Source organism: Bison bison, unplaced genomic scaffold, assembly GCF_000754665.1.
Source record: "Bison bison bison isolate TAMUID 2011002044 unplaced genomic scaffold, Bison_UMD1.0 scf7180017864092, whole genome shotgun sequence".
NCBI lineage: Eukaryota > Metazoa > Chordata > Mammalia > Artiodactyla > Bovidae > Bison > Bison bison.
In genome coordinates this window covers 3,276,312-3,299,280 of record NW_011494664.1, presented here as the reverse complement: position 1 = coordinate 3,299,280, position 22,969 = coordinate 3,276,312, and the positions used below count along the sequence as shown (strand labels likewise).

The following is a 22,969-nucleotide window of genomic DNA, read 5'->3' as shown; positions in this document are numbered from 1 at the left end:
CACTTCCCCCATCAATTTACCATGAAAATTCTGTGGAAAATTCTTAGAGATGGGAATACCAGACCATCTTACCTGCCTCCTGCAAACCTGTATGCAAGTCAAGAAGCAACAGTGAGAACAGGACATGGAACAACAGACTGGTTCCAAATTGGGAAAGGAATACATCAAGACTGTGTGGTCACCCTGCTGGTTTAACTTATATGCAGAGTAGATCATGGTGAAGTGCTGGGCTGGATGAATCACAAGCTGAAATCAAGATTGCTGGGAGAAATATCAATAACCTCAGATATGCAGATGACACCATCCTTATGACAAGGCAAAGAGGAATTAAAGAGCCTCTTGATGAAGGTGAAAGAGGAGAGTGAAAAAGCTGGCTTAAAACTCAGCATCCAAAATATGAAGATCTGGCATCTGGTCCCAACACTTCATGGCAAATAAATGGGGAAACAATGGAAATAGTGACAGACTTTATTTTCTTCGGCTTCAAAATCACTGCAAATGGTGACTGCAGCCATGAAATTAAAAGATGCTTGCTCCTTGGAAGAACAGCTATGACAAACCTAGACAACATATTAAAAAGCAGAGACATTATTAAAAAGCATTTCCAGCTCTTCTCGAACCGCGAGGCAAAAGAGGCCAGGTCCATGGATCGAGCTGCGGTGGCAAGGGTGGGCGCGGTAGCGAGCGCCAGCGTGTGCGCCCTGGTGGCGGGGGTGGTGCTGGCCCAGTACATATTCACCTTGAAGAGAAAGACAGGCCGGAAGACCAAGATCATCAAAATGATGCCAGAAATCCAGAAAAATTCAGTTCACATCAAGAACCCTACAAGAATAGAAGAAATTATCTGTGGTCTTATCAAAGGAGGAGCTGCTAAACTTCAGATAATAACAGACTTTGATATGACACTGAGTCGATTTTCCTACAAAGGAAAAAGATGCCCATCATGTCATAATGTCATTGACAACTATAAGCTAATCACAGATGAATATCGAGAAAAGTTACTGCAACTAAAGGAAAAACATTATGCTATTGAAGTTGATCCTGTTCTTACTATAGAAGAGAAGTACCCTTATATAGTAGAATGGTATACTAAATCACATAGTTTGCTTGTTGAACAGGCTTTACCGAAAGCCAAACTTAAAGAAATTGTGGAAGAATCTGACATTATGCTCAAGGAAGGATATGAGAATTTCTTTGATAAGCTGCAACAATACGGTATTCCTGTGTTCATATTTTCGGCTGGTATCGGTGATGTGCTGGAGGAAGTTATCCGTCAAGCTGGTGTATATTACCCAAATGTCAAAGTGGTGTCCAACTTCATGGATTTTGATGACAATGGGCTGCTCAAAGGATTTAAAGGAGAACTAATTCATGTGTTTAACAAACATGATGGTTCCTTGAAGAATACAGAATATTTCAATCAACTAAAAAACAATAGCAACATAATTCTCCTGGGAGACTCCCAAGGGGACTTAAAAATGGCAGATGGAGTAGCCAATGTGGAACACATCCTGAAAATTGGGTATCTAAATGATAGAGTGGATGAGCTTTTAGAAAAGTACATGGACTCTTATGATATTGTTCTAGTAAAAGATGAATCACTGGATGTAGCCAACTCTATCTTACAGAAGATTCTATAAACAACCATTCTTCAAGAAGACCTCTCGCCCGTGGGTGCAATTGATGAAAGAGCTGCTCATCTGTTCATCTGGCTAAAAGACTTTTTTTATTTATAATATATTCTTGCTCCTGAAGTTTTTCCTCTGTATTACTGAAGTATTTTCAGATTTGTTGAATCCATCAACTGGAAGTTCCTATTTCTCCACCTCTCTCAACACACTCCTCACTATATATTTTTTAACAGATTTTAAAAAATTCTTAGAGCTAAAATTGGAAAAATAACTCCCTAAATTTCCAGAATGACTTTTGTAGCTTAATGTTATTATGACATTTTCGAGGAATCTTTTTATATTGGGAAAGTTTGTAGAAGTTTTAAAAGTTTTATGAAATGATGAAATAATGTGCATGATTTTAAGTGTTGTTATTTTTATAATTTGGGTGAATTACGCTGATGGTATTAATCATCTCCTAAAACTTATGTTTAGTTCTTTTGTTTGGTAAAAATCAGTATTTACCAAAAAATATTGGTACTTGATGTTTGAAAAATATCCATTGGTATCGACATGTCACTAATTATTACAGAATGTTCTGTATCAAAGCACTGACGATAAACATGAAATGAAAAACCTTAAAAAATAAAAATAAATAAATAAATAAATAAAAAGCATTTCCAACAAAGGTCCATATAGTCAAAGCTATGGTTTTTCCAGTAGTCATATATAGATGTGAGATCTGGACGATAAAAAAGACTGAGTGCTGAAGAATTGATGCCTTTGAACTGTGGTGCTGAAGAAGACTCTTGAGAGTTCCTTGGACAGCCAAGAGATCAAACCAGTCCATCCTCAAGGAAATCAACCCCTTGATTTCCTTGGAAGGGATGATGCTGAAGCTAAGCTCCACTACTTCGGCCACCTGATGCAAAGAGCCAAGTCATTGGAAAAGACCCTTATGCTGAGAAAGACTGAGGAAAGGAGGAGGAGAGGGTGAAAGATGGTTGGATGTCATCACCAACTTAATGGACATGAGTTTGAGCAAATTCTGGGAGATGGTGAAGAACAGGGAAGCCTGATGTGCTTCAGTCCATGGGGTTGCAGAGTCAGACACGACTGAGCAACTGAACGACAACAACAATTTGCCATGAAGTGATGGTTTGCCTTCTTCTTCTCCAGTGAGAATGTCTTATAGTTGGAATATACAGTATGTATGGTTTTTCAGGTTAGCTTCTTTCCATAATAGGCATTTAAGTTTCCTTATTTTTGTAGGTTGATAGATCATTTCCTTTAAGCACTGAATAATATCCCACTGTCTATATATATAATACTTTATCTATCCGTTTGCCTATTGAAGGACATCTTGGTTGGTTCCAAGTTTTGGCAATCACAAATAAAGTTGCTGTATATACCTGTGTGCAAGTTTTTGTGTAGACATAGTTTTTGACTTCTTTAGGTAATGGAGAATGATTGAGAGATTGTAAACAGAAAATATGTTTTGTTTTGTAAGAACCTGCCAAACTGTCTTCCAAGCTGGTTATGCCATTTTGCATTCCCAAGCCCAGTGAGCGGGTGTTCCTATTACTTAACATCCTCACCAGCATTTGGTGGTGTCAGTATCTGGATCTTGATCATTTTAATAGATGTGTAGTGGTATTTCACTCTTGTTGTCTTAATTTGCATGTCCCTGATGATATATAATATAGAATATCTTTTAATAATATTTAGTATCTCCTATTATTTGCTATCTGTATATCTTCTTTGGTAAAGTTTTTCTAAAATCTTTTTTCCTATTTTTTAATCATGCTATTTGTGTTCTTATTTTTGACTTTCAAGAATTCTTTGGGTATTTTTGACAATTGTCTTTCATCAAATATGTTTTTCACAAATATTTTCTCCTAGTCCGTGGTCTGACTTTTCTTTCTCTTGGTAATGTCTTTTGCAGAAATAAAGTTTTCATTTTAATGAAATACAGGTTGTCAATTCTTCCCTTCATTAACTGTACTCTTTCAATCTAAGTTATGATTTTATTTTCAAATCTTCATGGAAAGCTAATTGGATATACTCTATATAAAACTTTCAAAACTGTCATTTATTATTAAAAAATTACTTGTGCATAATCATATTGTGAGCAAAACCAGCTTTAGTCTATTTCTAATATCTTAGCCACTATTATTTTTTCTTTTCTATGACATAGTCCTTGGTCATAGCATTCACCAGTTTAGTTCTCAAATTTAAACTAGGGAAAAATGAAAGTTGTTTCCAAGGAACATTCTGTTCCAAAGAAAATTACTTCCGTCTGATTTACTAAAACTGAAAAAATTTTTTTAACCAAAATGATTCAAAGCAAAACATTTTATTAATGGTCTGGTCAGTTTACCCTCCAGAGGAAGCCATGCTTTAAAACCCCAACAGGTTAGTAAGCTACTCATAGTCCATCATTAGCCAGAATTTCTAGGATTTTGTGACTTTTGGTTTGGCATTGCAACACCTCTTATGTCACTGGGCTCAATTTCCTAATTCCCAATTTTTATGAAAATAATATTTCAAAAATGCATAAAAGTGCTTATTCATGATAAGGTTTATGGAAAGTTTTGTGGTAAATGTCACTATATAGTCCATTCCTAGTTTTCTGTTTTTAATTTTGTTTTGTTGGTGTTGCTACTGTTTGTGTTAGTCCCTTTGGCCTGTTATAACAAAGTTCCTAGGTAGCTCATAAACAACAGAAATTTATTGCTTACAGCTATGGACATTGGGAAGGTTAGGATCCAGGTCCTGAAAGATTCAGTGTCTGGTGAGATCTTGTTTTCTGGTTCATAGATGGTGCCTTCTCACTGTGTTATCACACAATGAAAAGGAGTAAGGAAGCAGTGTGGAGCCTCTCTTATGTCCACACTAATCCCATTCATGATAGATCAGCCCTCCTCACCTTCCAAAGGCTTGACCTCCTAATACCATCATATTCAGGATTAGGACCCCATGGACTGCAGCACGCCAGGCTTCCCTGTCCATCACCAGCTCCTGGAGCTTACTCAAATTCATGTCCTTTGAGTCAGTGATGCCATCCAACCTCTGTCATCCCCTTCTCCTCCTGCCTTCAATCTTTCCCAGCATCAGGGTCTTTTCAAATGAGTCAGTTCTTTGCATCAGGTGTCCAAAGTATTACTTGTCAAATGTTGAGTCTTTCAGTATTTGTCAAGTAGTGACAAGGGAGGCCAACAGAGTTCTGATTCTCTAGGAAGTACATAAATTACACACATATAAGCACATCACAATTATTCTTATTAAAACAGCAATCAATTATGTTCTAATATATATTAAATAAGAATGAATGATATTGTAAGTTCACGCAGAAGTGGATATTCTCCTTAAAAATGTTACGAAGATAATGGTGTTCAAAAACAGTATAGTAAATGACCATCATTAAGTGCAATCTTAGAAGTCTAACTTCCACAAAGGATCTCTGTAGTATCAAAAAAATGAAGCTATTTAAACTAGCTGATCCCCTCTAAGATTTTCTTTTCTTGCTGAGCCCAGACCAAATTTCTGAAAACTTCCCATTTCTGAGAAGCCCAAAGCTTTTGACAACATTTAACATTTTAATGCTTATCTTTTGTTTATTTCCTGTGTAGTCATCTCTTGTCAAAAAATTTCTGGCAGGCCAGGATTGCAAGGCTGAACAAAAATAACTAGCTACCCCGTATGCCCAGGAGATGGCAAGGAAAAGCCCACCTACTGTTACTTGGAGCCTTGCTTAGTCTAGACTCAATCAAAATTCAGTACTAATTTACCCCAGGAGAAGGCAATGGCACCCGACTCCAGTATTCTTGCCTGGACACTCCCATGGATGGAGGAGCCTGCTAGGCTTCAATCCATGGGGTCTCGAAGAGTCAGACATGACCGAGCAACTTCACTTTCATTTTTCACTCTCATGCATTGGAAAAGGACATGGCAACCCACTCTAGTGTTCTTGCCTGGAGAATCCCAGGGATGGAGGAGCCTGGTAGGCTGCAGCCCGTGGGGTCACACAGAGTTGGACACGACTGAAGCTACTTAGCAGCAGCAGCAAGCAGATTTAATTGTAAATGGGTAGCAGGAAAATTATATCATGAACAAAAGTAGGGAAAACATTCTTGACATATAGTAATTCTGGGGCAACTTTGAAGCCAAGTTAATCCCTAAATGATGCTCCTTTTTCATTGGTCTGTCAAGCCTAATGTGGAAGGAGACGAACTGCATTGATGTTGCCAAGTCAACCCCAAAGTAACTGGCCTTTTCCTTTTCTTTTGTTACTTGCATGCAAACAAGTAACTATTTTCCACTTCAGCTCTTACTGATTGATAAACTGCTATCTTTGATGTGCTTAACTTGATAATGATATGTCTACATCTTTTCTTACTGCAATATATACCATTTCTTAAAGGTAATACAAAGAATAGTAGACATTAAAAAAATAGAAACTTAGAAAAATATGTGAAACGGCCTGTCACAAACTAAATGGCCTAAGTCATATACTAAATCATTAAAGGCCTCTCTGATTTGTTGGAAGAAATCAATTTAGAATAATATCCCCATACTGTTAACATTCAACACAGTATAACCTAGTCAGAATCTTCCCTGATCACTTATCTCCGACAATCACTAAGTTACATAAAATATGTATTTTGGTCAATACTTTTGTTGAGTATATTTTTTCTTTTAATATCAGATATCCTGCTGGTTTCTGAACATTCTTTTGAATAGTTCGGAGTCCAAAGACTGAAAATACCATCTGTATAGTCCCTAAGCAGAAACAATTTCCAACATCAAGAAAAGCCAATTCCAAATAGATAAGTTCAAATGATTAATGACAGTAAACCACCCTATTCTTTCCTCATTAACTTTAAGATCTACTTAACACTACAAAATTTAAAAGTTATCAATATTTGCCATCAAATATTCATAGACTGCTTGCTACTGAACTTGGAATTATGGGACGTCATGGGAGAAATATAGAACATCAGGGCTGATTTTAAAGTTTATGGTTAACTTGGGAGAGACAAGAGAAAAATTATGGAATAATTAATAATTAACTCTGTCTCAGGAGATAGGTTTACAAGTACTTTAATTGTTCAAAGATCAAAAGTGGAAGGAATACATTTCCAATGGCCTTATCATATAAACCTTCTCTGAGAAGCTAAGACTTTGAACTGGTCATGAAGAAAGAAAAGGACTTAGAAAGCAGGCAGCAGTTTTTGACTGGTTAGCCTAAAAGCCTCTTGGATGTTTGACATCATTGTGACCTCAGGAGTAGATACACTGTGGATTTCAACAGCTTAAAATATGATTATTGGGCAATAAAGTAAAGAGGTTAACCAGATGTGGAGAGCCACAGAGTGTTTGCCAATACTATGAAGAAAGTGCTTCGTAATCTGGAAACTATTAAAATTTTCGTGAGGTGGATTCTCTAGTGCTTGACTTCCAATCTTAAATTTTCTATTTCTTAACTCTCTGGCCTTTCTATCCCAAGTTGAAAAATGATAAGAAAATATTTCTTACCTGCCTCTGAGAAGCAATATGAGGCTTGAAAGATCATGAACGTGTTTTGAGAGCTGCAAACCATCAAGGATGTTTTAATTCCCCTCACATTCCTCTGTGGTGTTATGACTAAAGGTTGCTTTTGACAAACAGTCAACCTTTCAGGCTAGCAGGATGTCATTTTGTGGATTGTTTTGTTATACCTTGAGAGAAAAGTAACACAGTGTCTTTCTCTACTACCTGCCCATGGGTGCAGGCAGGCCAAAATGGCTTCCCTTTAGACTTGCAATAAAGAAGCAATTACTTCTGAAGTGCTCCACCCCCTGTGGTACTGAGTGTCATTGTCAACTGTAGGAAGTCTTCAGACCAGCCACATTCTATCTGCCTTTGCACAAGGTCTACATCGGGAATGCCTAGACAGGAGCCAGAATGGGCAATGCACCTGAATGACTTCAGTGAGAACTTAGGTTAAGTTACCTGCTGCTTCTTGGCAACCCAACAGCCAATTTCTAGTGAGGACTTCCTATTACCTGCTTTCTAGCTATATTAATATTTATTTTTGCCTTATATTCTGTAAGCAACCCAAGGTAAGTTGATTCAGGGTGCAAACCAGGTGAAGCATACAATCTGTAAGAGTGTTCAGAGGAAATGGAAATTACATTTCATGACCTTTCTGTGATCTTACCATTTGATGCCAAAACTAATTCATGTGTTCCTTTATACCTAAAACAGCTTATTTGGATCTGAAACACACACACACACACATTTATAAAAACTCAATAACCTATTTGAGTCATTAAACAATTTCCTCCCACAAAATCTTATACCGTGTATGTTTCCCCACCATCACCACCCCCCCCCGTGATTAAGTTGAATTTAATTTCCCAAGATTTTTAATTACATTTTTGAAGTTTTATCTGATCCACATCAGTGAAGCTTTTGTCTTTAGATACAGTCTAATGTCTAAAAGGGCTTCCCTAGTAGCTCAGATGGTAAAGAAACTGCCTACGATGCAGGAGACCAGGTTCAATCCCTGAGTGGGGAAGATCCCCTGGAGAAGGGAATGGCAACCCTCTCCAGATTCTTGCCTGGAGAATTCCATGGACAGAGGAGCCTGGCAGGCTTCAGTCCATGGGGTCGCAAGGAATCGGACAAAACGGTGACTAACACACACATACACACAATGTCTAAAAAGGTGATATAATAAGTCTGAAGCTATTTTCCCAGGTCACCACTCCCTAGAAGGATGAAGGATTGCATTAGTTGAGTCAGGTATGATGCTGATGGGATCAGGAAGCTACGCAGGATAGAGAACTTCCCATTTAATTTCCCACAAAATGAGGTCAAACCTCTCAGCCCTCTTTAGGGAATTTGCTAAGTTTTCTTCTAGACTAAAAGTTCTAAAGGTCTATGAAACCTCCTCCCTGCTCATCAATGGAAGTGATAGCCTACCAAGGAAGATGTGTGGAGGTGTTAAGAAAATTTTCCAGGGTCATGGGAGACAAGGAAAAGAATTTTGTTCCATGACTGATTTCTGATTGTCATCATGCTCACTGATTGCCTTGGCTTGCCAGCTGTAAGGACACAAGTCTTGAGAACAATCCAGAATAGGATCTAGTGAGATTTCCATGAAAGAAAGCCTACATGCCATTCCAATATCATTGCCATGCCTGCCAATGAAACTGGACATGTGAAAGACCCAGCTGTTAAAACTTCAGAGTTCTTTGGACTTCCCTGGCAGTTTAGTGCTTAAGACCACACTTTCAGTGCAGGGGATGTGAGTTCAATCCCTGGTCAGGGAACTAAGATCCCACATGCCACATGGTGCAGCCAAAAACGAAAACAAGTAAAAAAGCTAACTGCTTCTACAGAGGAGATAATAAGCTACCTCACCCACAGCTTCAGGAAGCAGCTGTAGGCTCACTGGGACTAGAGCAGGATTGTGGAAACAGGCTTGGTCACACCACTGCTTATGAAGCTAGATGGTTCCAGAAGCCTGTGTGTGTGAGTCATCCTCCCATCCCATGAAGTTGATTGAGTGAAGTGAGTGGGTTGCCATCTCACTGCCAAACTGATTCAGATCCCTAGAACCAAACTTCCAGATGAGCCCCTTAAACTCATTAGGCTCCAGGGCTTCTCCAAACTGGGGCAATTACACATCTGGTTAGGTTTGGAGCCATACCAAGAGGATGGGCTCTGGGGCATTGCTGTAGTCTGCACTCATCCCACCCCCAACCAAGACCATAGAGTCTTCCAATTCCATAGTGTATTGAACTGCTGAAAGCAAGGCATTTTTTCCCAGGGCAATTTGGTGGGTGATTTTTTGATGATTTTTGTTAAACTACCTTGATATGCATGTTTGCAAAACTATGTATAGAATTCCCAGAAAGTGGACTTGCTTTTGCAGCCTGTTCCTGCCACTGACTTCAAGTGGGAGTACAGATACTTTCATCATCTTATCTTGGCTTCTAACTGCTGGCTGAAGTCCAGAGAATTATAAACTAATCTGAAGAAGCTAGAACGGTTTGCCGGCAAGCAGGAGTGAAAGGTTTTTCAGTTTGGTGTAGTTTGAGTTACAGCTTACATTAACTGAATAGTAACAATTATTACAGTTATAATAATAATTGGGAAAGAGTTCAGAAATTTTTCTAAAATCTAACCTCCCAGCTAAACTTCCCTGCAGGTTCAGTGGCTAAGATTCCATGCTTCCAATGCAGGGTTGCGGTTGGATCCCTGGTCAGGGAACAGAGATACCACATGCCCGCGCCCCCCCGCCCCAAACCTCGCCTGGGGCAGAGCCAAATTAATAAAAAACAGAAAGAAAAACAAAACAAAAACAACCCCCTCCCCCCAAAGAATCCTTCCAGCGGCTTACTTTGTGCCTAGTCTTTCTGTTTAGATGAAGATGAGGGGCATCTCTGAAAAGACACCTGTCACCCAGGAGAAGCTAGCTTTCGCTCGCCCGGGCTGGCCCGGGTGGACAAAATCTGCGCAGGATTGCTTCTTACTTCCAGCGAAAGCAGCATCCACTCCAGCCACCGCTGGGCGACCTAACAGATCCGCTGCGGGCTGCTCCTCCCAACCACTCTCCTCAAACCCCGCTCCTCCAGGCCCCTCCACCCGGCCCCCTCTCCCCCCCCCACTTAGTTCAGGGAATTTCCCAAGCATCCTAAAGGTTGAGTTTCCTGCCTGGAGGAAGGGGCCAGGGTTATAAAAGGTACGCTGAAGACCCGAGGCAGTCACAAGCGCTCTGGCTTCGGATCCCGCGCCTTCTCCCTCCTTCGGAGCCCTCTGCAGTCCTCTCTTCGCCACTATGAGACTGCTATCCAGCCGCGCTGCCCGCGTCTCCGGCCCTTCGGGCTCCCTGTGCGCGCTGCTCGCGCTGCTGCTGCTGACGCCGCCCGGGCCCCTCGCCAGCGGTGAGAGAGCTAGATCAGCCGAGCGCACCCGGCGGGTGGAGCGGAGCGGCGTCCCGGGCGTGGGGAAGTGTCCCGGGCGGGCGGACTGGGGAAGAGCTCTCCCCGCAACCTGCCCTATAACGGTGTCTCTCCTATCCCAGCCGGTCCTGTCGCGGCCGTTGTGAGAGAGCTGCGTTGTGTGTGTTTAACTACCACACCGGGAATTCATCCCAAAACGGTCAGTGATCTGCAGGTGATCGCCGCGGGACCGCAGTGCTCCAAGGTGGAAGTGATGTAAGTCCTGGTGCGCGGCGTTGTCCACCGTGATCTTTGCAAGAGGGAAGGTTCCCCCCACACCGCACCCCACCCCCCCCCCCTTAGTCTTCAGCCCCCACGTTCACGGGTGCATCCTCGTTTTCCCTCTGCAGAGCCACCTTGAAGAATGGAAGGGAAGTCTGTCTGGACCCAGAAGCTCCTTTGATCAAAAAGATCGTTCAGAAAATATTGGACAGGTATCTGTCACTTTGCTCTTTCTGGTTTCTTAATCTCTCTTGGAGTGTGGATTTCTCAAAGTCCTTACTCTCTGAGATTTGGCGACAACATTTCAGACCATGTTTAAAATAAAAAGGATGTTCCGGAGAAGAAGGGAAAGTTGTTTTCGAAGGTCCTGGGTAAACTCTTATCATGAATCTCAACAAGAATTGCCTAGGAGGTTACACAGAACTCATTATTGAGATGTATTTTGTTTGTTAAGGACTCCACCCTCTGCTTTTTATTGATCCTAAATCCTGTTTTGAAAACGAGTTGGGGTAGACAAGTGTGTGGAAATTTGGTTAAACTGATATAATTTTTTTTTTTCAACAGTGGAAAGAACAATTGAAAGAAAAGACCATGTGTTAGAAAAGTTGCCCAGTTCTTCAGCAGAATTTTCTGGGGACCTCTGGACCCACTGAAGACAAGAAGCAAGGGCTCATTTTCTCCAATGAGTTAGGTTTCTGTACGAATTCCCTACTATGAAAGAGAGAAAGGAAGAGGGAATCTATGCTTGCCCTTGCAGCTTTCTGCTCAGTTTATGTCCTGTTTAGCATATTATTTCCTGCTCCTTATTTGCTGTTATTTTAACTGTTATGCTATTGAAATCTTTAAGAGTTGACTAAATTGTGAATTAAGAAATCACTGATTGTTAATCCTTTCAATGTGACTACTGTTATTTCTAGAATGTAGTTCTTATACTGCCATGGGAAAAGCTGTATGAGAGTGAATGGAATTTCATTGGAATGCTGTATATGGAGATAAATTGTTATCCTCACTCTCTTATGAAATAGGAACAACTTTAGTATTGTTTTTTGGGGAATATGTTAGAGAATTTTCTTACTCTTGACCCTTGGAAGATATTTAAGTTATACTGCATTAGAAATATGAGTGTTATACAGTTATCTGTGTAGAATATATTTCCTTATTTAGAATTTCTAAATATATGAGTTCTATAAGGACTAATATATTCTTTTTCTGTAAATTTAGACATTTGATGTCTTCCTAGTATGGCATAATGTCATGACTTACTCATTAAACCTTTGATTTTATATGGTATTTATTAGCTATTTTATTAGGAGTATTGTATTTCTAGCCACTAAGCATGTATTTTTGACTAATAAATAATCTAGGAACTAGGTAAATTCCTTATTTCTAGTTTTTATAGAAATACATCCCTTTAGGTTTTTAAGAGTAAAGGCAATCTTAACAATGATCTATACTTTGAAAGTTCTGAAAGCATATTCAAGGTCTTTGAATATAAACTCATGTAGTTTATAAAAAAATGCACAGCCTTGCTAAAATGTGCAGACATATATACTGTATCTTTTTAAGTGTTTGACCATTTTGTTACAAAGAATTACATATGCATCACAAATACTATGTTAAAATTGTACTTTTTAAATGTATCTCAATGGTTTATAGTGCTTCTTTTGTTCTTTGGAAAAAATAAAAGATTTATAAAATTTACTCAAGTTCATAGTTTATTGTACTGTTACAAAAATGTCATTCCTCCTTAATTCTACATTGCACATGTGCTTGCTAAGTCACTTCAGTCATATTTGACTTTTTGAGACCCTTTGGACTATAGCCTGCCAGGCTCCTCTGTCCATGGGATTCTCCAGGCAAGAATACTGGAGTGGGTTGCCATGCCCTCCTCCAGGGATTGTCCCAACTCAGGGATCAAACCTGCATCTCCTGTGTCTCCTGCCTTGCAGGTGGATTCTTTACCTGCTAAGCCACTGGGGAAGCCCCTGGTTCTACATTACCAAATTGTAAAAATTAACCATGCTCCTCTCTGACTAGCAGCAGGACCCTCATTTCCCAATGTCCTTGTGTTAGTTCAACCTATCTCCAAGCTCACTTCCCTTCCAGTTCCTTCATAGCACCAACAACCTTTGGGCTCTTTCGAAAACACAAATAGGTAAGACTTCCTTACCCTAAATCCTTTACTGACTCCCTGTTTCCTAAACATGAAATACAAGTTGCAAAGCATGACAAATCAGGTTCTGTCTTATGACTCCTGATTACTACCTCAAAGTCATTTTTCCGTAGCATAATTGCAGTCAAGAATTTAGTTTCCCTACTGGGCATGTTCCTTCCAGGTCTATGCCTTTGGTAGGACCTGTCCCTGGAAAGGCCTTCATATCTTTCTCTCTATAGAAGGAAGCTTATTCACCCTTCAAAGCTCTATTCAAACAATACTTCCTTCATTTTTTCCTTCAAGTTTTCCTTGGCACTACCAGCAGAATTTATGGTTTCCATTTTGATGTTCCCATAGTGTCTTCTAAGTATCTGAATTCACGGGAATAGCCAATATTGCATTGCTTTTAGTTGCTTAAAAGGACTTTTACCCTACTCTACTAGAGTTCTCCCAGAGCATCTCCCACATTTCATTCATCTCTGTATCTTCAATACCTGATACAGATTGACTTAATTAAATAAGTTATCTTGAAACTCAGGTTGTAGATAGTATCCTAAAATCAATCACCTGGCTCATTGTAAGTGCTAAATAAACTGTAATTCCTTTACCCTTTTCCCTTTCTTGTCTACAAATAATCCAACGAGAGCTTTGGTAAGCATAGTCCTTTCAACCTATAACACAGAACACTCACTTTCACCTGACTAACTCCCGTCCTTTTTCCAAAGGCAGTTTACCTGTCACTTAAGGCCTCTCTGACCCTTCTCTCCCACTTAGATTAAAGCCCCTTTTATATCCTGTCATATGACTGTTCTTTTCCTTCATAACATTTTGTCACCAACATGACTGTAGAGCCTATGGAGACTATACACATGGCACCCCACTCCGGTACTCTTGCCTGGAAAGTCCCATGGACGGAGGAGCCTGGTAGGCTGCAGTCCATGGGGTCGCTAAGAGTCAAGCACGACTGGGCGACTTCCCTTTCACTTTTCACTTTCATGCATTGGAGAAGGAAATGGCAACCCACTCCAGTGTTCTTGCCTGGAGAATCCCAGGGACAGAGGAGTCTAATGGGCTGCCGTCTATGGGGTCGCACAGAGTCGGACACGACTGAAGCGATGCAGCAGCAGCAGCAGCAGCAGCATTCCAACTTCACTGTAAACTTCGTAAGGGGAGGACTACATTTATCATATTCGCTTCTGTTCTTAAGACAGTGACTGACACACAGTAACACATTGGGCTTAAACAGGTTAGTGACCTAAGCAAATCCCACTGTCTCGCTGGTATGGAAAGAGCAATTTAACATAAATAGCTCATTCTGAGGAAAAGCAAGAAAACAAAAAGAGAGCAATTAATCCAATTAGTATACATACACACAAACTCTAATTGGATTAATATGTTATATATGCTTATATTAATATGTTATATTAATATATATGCTTATATTAATATGTTATATTAATATATTATATATGCCAAAGGCTTTGACTGTGTGGATCACAATAAACTGTGGAAAATTCTGAAAGAGATGGGAATACCAGACCACCTGACCTGCCTCTTGAGAAACTTATATGCAAGTCAGGAAGCAACAGTTAGAACTGGACATGGAACAACAGACTGGTTCCAAATAGGAAAAGGAGTATGTCAAGGCTGTATATTGTCACCCTGCTTATTTAACTTATATGCAGAGTACATCATGAGAAAGCCGGGGCTGGAAGAAGTACAAGATGGAATCAAGATTTCCAGAAGAAATATCAATAACCTCAGATATGCAGATGACACCACCCTTATGGCAGAAAGTGAAGAGGAACTAAAAAGCCTCTTGATGAAAGTGAAAGAGGAGAGTGAAAAAGTTGGCTTAAACTCCACATTCAGAAAACTAAGATCATGGCTTCTGGTCCCATCACTTCATGGGAAATGGATGGGGAAACAGTGGAAACAGTATCAGACTTTATTTTGGGGGGGGGGGTCCAAAATCACTGCAGATGGTGATTGCAGCCATGAAATTAAAAGACGCTTACTCCTTGGAAGGAAAGTTATGACCAACCTAAATAGCATATTCAAAAGCAGAAACATTATTTTGCCAACAAAGGTCCATCTAGTCAAGGCTATGGTTTTTCCAGTGGTCATGTATGGATATGAGAGTTGGACTGTGAAGAAAGCTGAATGCTGAAGAATTGATGCTTTTGAACTGTGGTGTTGGAGAAGACTCTTGAGAGTCCCTTGGACTGCAAGGAGATCCAACCAGTCCATCCTAAAGGAGATCAGTCCTGGATGTTCATTGAAAGGACTGATGCTGAAGCTGAAACACCAATACTTTGGCCACTTCATGTGAAGAGTTGACTAATTGGAAAAGACTCTGATGCTGGGAGGGATTGGGGACAGGAGGTGAAGGGGACGACAGAGGATGAGATGGCTGGATGGCATTACTGACTCGATGGACATGAGTCTGTGTAAACTCTGGGAGTTGGTGATGGACAGGGAGGCCTGGCATGCTGGGATTCATGGGGTCGCAAAGAGTCAGACACAACTGAGCAACTGAACTGAACTGAACTGATGCTTATATTAACATGTATGTATGTTTAATAGTGTATACTAATGTATTATTAACATACCCATATTTCACCTAAGTAATTCTATATCTTTTCATCTCTCTCCATATATATAAAATATCAACTAGATTAACAGATGTTCTATGATTACATATTAATATATCTATATAATAGAGTGTGTGTAAGGCAAGCAGAGATACAAATATATGATAGCACCTAGAGTAGATTCAAAGAGACAAATTTGCTGACAAATTTTTTCAGCAATATTAAAAAGCACAAAATACCTCAAATTAAAAAAAAATTAAACTTCTGTAGTATTTTATTGCTCTCTCAAATAGCAATTTTCCTTTAAACCCATGATTTATATCTTTATACTAAGGAAACACTAAAAACTCAAACCAAGTCACTATAAAAGTTTGAATTATAAATTTCAGTCTTTTAAACAATCCCTCATTTATTATATCAGCTCCAAAATACTCATTAGGTGCTTGATAATGGCCAATGAAAGTGTATTAAATGCCTTTTGAATGGATAAAACACAAGCTATGTGAAGAAATAAACATTACTAAGTACTTCTTTATCATAATTCAAGATCTTTTTTCCTCGGAAGCAAGATTTAAAAGTTTAGTTTGCTTGTAGATCATAGACTAACCTCACTGCAATATTCTTGAAGTTGTATTTGTTATGGGCTTGCCATAACTGGCCGTTCTACAAATAAAATTGATCACAGTATATTACCAAAGTATAATCTACACAAGAACCTCAGTGACAGCTACTATTCATCAACCCTGATGCTACTTTTGATCCTGCCACCAGCAAAATCAAAGACAAAGACAATCAAAGACACTAGCAAGATCAAAAATAACATGTGCACATGCTCAGATGCTTAGTCACGTCCGACTCTTTGCGAGCCCGTGGACTGGAGCCCTCCAGGTTCCTCTGTCCATTGGATTCTCCAGGCAAGAATACTGGAACAGATTCAGGGGAAATTAATCTAATATTTGTCTTCTAAGGATATACCTTATATTTCCTCCAAGTCTCTACATACTATGTTCACTCTGTTATCTCTCTGAAATTCACTGTCATATATGAAATCACTGGGAATTGAACAAATGCTCAGATAAAATGTACTGTATGTTGCTCCCCCAATCCAGACAATTTTCAGTGTACAATCAATGCTGTTCATTCTACCAGATTTTCTTGTTTGCCTCTGGGTGTGTCACATTCACATAATCTTTCAATTCCTGAAGATATGACAAGATCTATGATAAAATATGACTAGTGGTTTAGTTTATCTATCATAGTTTTAATTCTTGCATAAGGAAAAGAGTTGTTGTGGTTAATTCTCATGTTGTTCATAACTTCTAACTCTTTCCTGGATGTTACATACTGAGAAATTTACCAGGCAGCAGAAGCATCTGGGGATTTCAGCTTGCCTCACTGACTAAGTCACGGAAGACAAGGAGCATGCATGTGATTCTGATTTTGACTGATGGTCCTTGGTGGCTTTTAGTCAGAAAAATTAATAATATATTCCTGAAAAGGATTGCTCATACTTCAAATATGTAGAGTGAAATAATGACACAGAGAAACAGAGTTAATTTCAAAACTTCACATCTACAAAGCCTATAGATTCCAATTTCTTAAATATTGAGAAATTGGAAGAACATCCCCCACCCTCTGAAAAATCCATTTTCTTAATGGATGTGTTTCCACTACCACATAAATGTATGATGATTATTTCTGACCCACTTCTCAGATTTGACAAAGAGAAAAATAGTTGATTTGATTCATTCCCAGTAAGAGAGACCAGCAATATTCCTTTGTAGTTTGTGATAAAGAGCAAAGTCAAAACAATTGTATCTCAAGTCTAGTTTGTATTTTTAGCTATGTGACTTTGGCAATTTATTTAACTCTACATCCCTCAGTCTTCTCATCTGTAAAATCAGTACAATAATATCTATCTCTCAGGCAATAAGGACTAACCAGGAACAAAGTCGTTTTTTGATAAATGTAGTTCCTTTCTCGAGTCTCCTAACTCAAATTCCTCTTTAAATGAGAAAACTGAAAGCTAAATTTTTAAATTTTTTTTCATATTTATTACTATCCTTTCTACATGTGTGTGAATGATTAATTTTTAGTGCTTTAAGAAATCTTATTTTTTTCCACCAGTCTTTCTCAGAAATCCTCTGAAAACAATGCTACATATTTTCTGTCAATGATGTGACAACATCAAAAAAATGTATGATGTATTTCCCTTCTATAAACATTCATCCATATTGAATGTTTACCCATGTTTATCATTGATAAATCAATGAATCATCAGTATTGACATTTATTGATAATCTTGTTTCATACCAGACCTTGTACGGGATCTTATGATGCCAGGATAACAAAGATGAGAAGCTCTCAACCTTAGTTAAGGTCCTTTGGCAGCAAAGATACTCAGTTTTCTCTGACAAAGCTTCTCTTGAAAGTTGCATGAAAAGAAACTAGATTATTTTTAAAGAGAAAAATAGCATCTTAAGTGGCATTGCCTAGAATCAAACTCTGAGAGGAGATCTACCTGCAGGAAATGTATTTAGGACTGCTCTAAAAAGTAACATCTCTGAGCAAGTAAGGAAGCAGCAGTGGGTAGATGGAGAACTGCTGCTGTAACAGGAGATTCAGGGGGAGCTTATGAGAAGCTCTGGAGCTGGGATGGCCTTGTAGAGTTATTTTGAATTGTGGCAGGCAGACAGACCCCAGAATACCCCCATTGGCCAGCCATTTGATGTGGGCTACCTGTGTTGAGTGGGCATAGCTTTGGGCAAGACAATATCCTCAAGCGGTGAGCTGAACCCAGAGATGATGTTTGTTTCGTGCTATCTGGGGCCACCACAGATACGGAAAAAAGCCATGGTGCGCCATTCAGAGGATCCTGAAAAGGCATGCTGGCCGTTCTTCATGAGGAAGGAGAAGGAGGAGGAGGAAAAGAAAGGAGAGGGAATGGGAAGGGGAGGAGAGTGGAAGGCTCTTGTTCTTTTTCTTTGTGTTTTGGCTGTGCTGGGTGTTCACTGAGGTGCACTGGCTTCTCTTGTTGAAGCACACGGACTCAGCAATTCCAGCAAGTGGGCTTAGTTATCCCTTGGCATGTGGGATCTTAGTTCCCCCATCAGGAATTGAACTCGAGTTCCCTGCGTTGGAAGGTGGATTCCTAACCACTGCACCACCAAGGAAGTCACATTCTTGTCTTTCATTTCTTTGTTTCTCCTTCCTCTCCCTTTCCTACTCTTCTCTTCCCTCATTTCTCTCTCCCACTACCTTCCTTCCTTCTTCCTTCATTTATTCCTGAGAAATATCATGATACTACTTATAGGAGGAGGAACAGGAGGACCCAGGTGCTGAAGCAGAAATCTCAGTCAGTCACCAGGACGAACCACCTTCCGGGTGAATGAGGCCATTTTGGACTTTTCAGCCCTTCCAGTTGCCCTCTGACCACCCCCACTCAAGTGTACTCAGGCAAGATGAAAGCAGAAGTACTTCTCGTTGTTGCTGTTCAGTCACTAAGTCATGTCAGACTCTGGATCCCAGGGACTGAAGCCTTCCAGGTTTTGCTGTCCTCCACTAATCTCCTGGAGTTTGCTCAAGTTCATGTCCATTGACTTGGTGCAGGGTACACGCATGCTCCATCCTGTCAGGCTCTGCAATCCTATGGACTGTAGCTTGCCAGACTCCTCTGTCCATTGGATTTTTCAGGTAAAAATACTGGATTGAGTTGCCATCTCTTCCTCCAGGGGATATTCCCAACCAAGGGATTGAACCCGCATCTCTGTCTCCTGCACTGAGCAGGCAGAGTCTTTACCAACTGCACCGCCTGGGAAGCCATTGGGTTAGTGATGCTGTCTAACCATTTTATCCTCTGCCACCCCCTTCTTCTTTGGTCTTTCCCTCTTTCTTCCACAGTTTTTCCCAGCAGCAGGCTCCTTTCCAATGAGTCGGCTCTTCGACCTCTCATTAGCACGCAGAATTATCAGAAATGACAGACTTGTTGTAAGCCACTAAGTTTTGGAATGGCCTGTTATATAGCAAAAGAGGATTGAAAAATGATCATCATGCATCTAATGTTCAACAAATGGCCACAATCAACATCATTAAAAATCCACATGCCTGCAGAACTTTGCAATGTTCTTGTGTAATAGCACCCAGGAAGATATTCCGCCTCCAACTTCTTCTTTCCCCTCTCCCTCCACTCCTACCCCATGTCTCACCACCCCTGGGTCGTGGCACAGTTAAATTAGTGCCAGAGTATTTGAAGTCAAGTCTTCCCTGGTGGTTCAGTGGTAAAAAAAAAAAAAAAAAAAGTCCTGCCAGTGCAGAAGATGTGGGCTTGATTCCTGGGCTAGGAAGATCCCCTGGAGAAGGAAATGGCAACCCACTTTAGTATTCTTGCCTAGAAAATCCCAAGGACAGAGGAGCCTGTTGAGCTATAGTCCATGCGGTTGCAAAAGAGTCAGACACAACTTAGTTGACTAAAACAAGAACATTTGAGGTCTGGATCACTTTTGTCCACTTAAAGTTATGCAGAAAACATATTAGATTTCAGCACTTATAGGAAATATTTTGTTGGCTAGTATTTCAACTTATTGATTAAAGTGCTTTAACAAACTGACTCTCCATTTTATCATTTCTAAGATCTTCTATATCAATTGTTTTATTACTAATTTGCAGGTGATAGCTTATTCCCTTCATACTTGGGAGATGTCAGTTTAAAACAGTCTGCATAAAGCAGAAATAACATATGTCTTAATTTTAAAGGCTGATGTCCCTCCAGTATCTTTAGACATTTTCTTTTAAAATAGCTAACAGATAAGTTCTGCTTTTAGTCTTAGAAAGCTTGCTAATTTCCTGAATGACACTGCTATTTATAATACAATGACTTAAAGGAAAAAGAGATAAAGTAAGTTACCACACACACACACAAAAAAAACAGGGTGACAAAGTATGTTTCATAAAAAGCTGTCAAATTATTTTTAAACAGAAGAAGCTCTGACACTAATTTTCTAGCATTCTTTTAAATTGTAACTTTGTATAAGCTAATTTCTTTTGCTTAAAAATTTTTTTTACCCATTTCTGTACAGTCCACTTATTAGTGTCAGTATTAGGTTTCTCTTCACGGAAATCAAAAAAGTTATGCACACGACAGTAAGGACAGTTAGCAATAGTAGCAGTAGTAGTGCATCGTAGTAGGAGAAAATTAGTATTTACATCCCATTGCTTTGCACAAATATTTGAGGTCTCATTTTTTTGCCTGGCACATAGCAGATACTTAATATTTATTGAATAAATGAAAACTAGCAAAAAGCATTTTACCTCAAATGCTGACTAATAGGCTTGTGAAATTTTAGTGACTCAAGAAATACGTTCATCCTGCCTCACAAACCTTGCTGACAATGTGTCTTTTGTGACAAAATACACTTGTTGATTAAGACAATGAGTTGATGATCCTCTGCTACACGCTACCTCTTTCCTGGTATCAAATAACTCAAGTAGCATTGTTAGCTCAGAAGACATTCCATATAGTTTCCCCCAAAGGATTAGGAACTTGTGACTAATCGAAGCGAACCAGAAAGGAAATGTGGTTAGTGTTCGTAAGAGGAGGAAAAGAAAAAAAGAAAATGAAGTCGCTCAGGTGTGTCTGACTCTTTGCGACCCCATGGAGCATAGCTCAGCAGGTTCCTCTGTCCATGGGATTCTCCAGGCAAGAATACTGGAGTGGGTTGCCATTTCCTTCTCTAGGGGATCTTCCCGACCCAGGGATCAAATCCAGGTATCCTGTAACTGCAGGCAGACTCTTTACCCTCTGAGCCACCAGGGAAGCACTAAAACTAAAAAGAAGAGTAAACAGCATGTGTAGTGGAGGGAAGAGATGAGAAGGACAGAAAAAGAAAGAGATTATGAATAATGCCAAAACTTTTTATGTCTTACTCTGGAAATGGTTTTGAACTTACATTTGAATACAGATAGATCTGATTTGTGAGTCAATGCAGGCACATTGATGCGTTCACGTCTCTTGACTGTATTATAGAAATATATTGTTAAGTAATTCACTGAAAACATACTTTCTTGCTACTGCTTTAACAGTTTAGATCGGATAAAGAATCCTCTTAGAAGCATTATACTCTGTGTACTCCGTTGCTTTGTGTCTTATTTTTAATTCACAGTATTTGTGAATATTGCAACATTTTAATCACAATAATGGGGAAAGGTTATACAGTCATCACTCAGGAAGAACTAGAAGGAAATTTATTCCCCTTGTCCTGTTTCCTGTTGAAATTCTCTCTGTAATTCACTTCACATGGTCCTTCTTACAAGAATACTAATTTTCAGTTTAAGATTTTCCTTGAGTTTACCTGCTAGATTATGAATTTTCCTCTAGTTTACCTGCTAGACTATGAATTTTAGACTAAAAGGGGGGAAGTCATGTTAATTTAATATGTTCTACTGCTAGACTGCAAGTTATAAGAAGAAAACTATTAGGGTGGAGAAAAATAAGGAATACATAGTAAAGCAGGAACTAAGAACTTAAACAGACATACTCAGGAACTGATAAACAGGAAAAAGTGGCTTAAAATTTTTTTTAAAGTTGGAAAAATTATTTACATAGTCATTTTTATGATAAAAGGTAATTTGATACACTTAACATTTTAAGACTTCCTTCTAGAATTTTGAAGGTATAAATAAATAAGCAGAAAGGAAAATAGGAGGCTTAAATATTATGTAAGATTTCTACAAAGCTGTAAGAGGAAGATGACCTGTGTCTGGGGGGTCCATCCTTTCTTCCCAGCCTCCCAAATCACTTTTTTATACCACTTGCACTTGGGGTTCATGTGAAGTCTAGTTTGAGAACTGTGAATGATCAGAAAGGAAAGAGAAACTTTCCTTTAATGAGAATAGCTGATTTATTCACGAACACTATTTAGCTATGACCTACGGTACAGTGCGTTATCCTACACACTACAGGATACATGAGGCATTCAAAGAAACCTTCCACATGCCTCTGCATTCCACATGGACAGAGAAGGGTCAGTCAGTGCTCAGGAATCACACACATTCAGATTATGTAATCATTATTCTACTTGTGCGTTTTAGTTAATACTGCTGTGAATTAAAAAATAAGTAAGTCCTAATGCCCTTATGGCAGAAAGTGAAGAGGAACTCAAAAGCCTCTTGATGAAAGTGAAAGTGGAGAGTGAAAAAGTGGGCTTAAAGCTCAACATTCAGAAAACGAAGATCATAGCATCTGGTCCCATCACTTCATGGGAAATCGATGGGGAAACAGTGGAAACAGTGTCAGACTTTATTTTTTTGGGCTCCAAAATCACTGCAGATGGTGATTGCAGCCATGAAATTAAAAGACGCTTACTCCTTGGAAGAAAAGTTATGACCAATCTAGATAGC

At 39.4% G+C, this 22,969-nt stretch overlaps 1 protein-coding gene and 1 pseudogene across 2 annotated transcripts; both read left to right on the top strand.

Moving 5' to 3' along the window:
- Positions 1-614: 614 nt before the first annotated feature.
- LOC104987319 lies at positions 615-2,264 on the top strand (annotated as a pseudogene). Its single transcript, XR_825116.1, has one exon. The product of XR_825116.1 is annotated as a cytosolic 5'-nucleotidase 3A pseudogene (transcript).
- Positions 2,265-10,313: 8,049 nt separating this feature from the next.
- CXCL5 (chemokine (C-X-C motif) ligand 5) lies at positions 10,314-12,526 on the top strand. The gene is made up of 4 exons (XM_010838182.1): positions 10,314-10,546; positions 10,687-10,819; positions 10,954-11,037; positions 11,390-12,526. Exons 1-4 carry the CDS (start codon positions 10,441-10,443, stop codon positions 11,403-11,405), a joined length of 339 nt encoding a protein of 112 aa, XP_010836484.1. The 5' UTR covers positions 10,314-10,440; the 3' UTR covers positions 11,406-12,526.
- The last annotated feature ends 10,443 nt before the right edge of the window (positions 12,527-22,969 follow it).

Bases quoted from the DNA above. Each gene is read 5' to 3' on its own strand.
- CXCL5 (XM_010838182.1), top strand. From the start codon at position 10,441: ATGAGACTGCTATCCAGCCGCGCTGCCCGCGTCTCCGGCCCTTCGGGC. The intron at 10,547-10,686 runs GTGAGAGAGCTA...CTCCTATCCCAG, and splicing joins GCCCGGGCCCCTCGCCAGCG to CCGGTCCTGTCGCGGCCGTT. The intron at 10,820-10,953 runs GTAAGTCCTGGT...TTCCCTCTGCAG, and splicing joins TGCTCCAAGGTGGAAGTGAT to AGCCACCTTGAAGAATGGAA.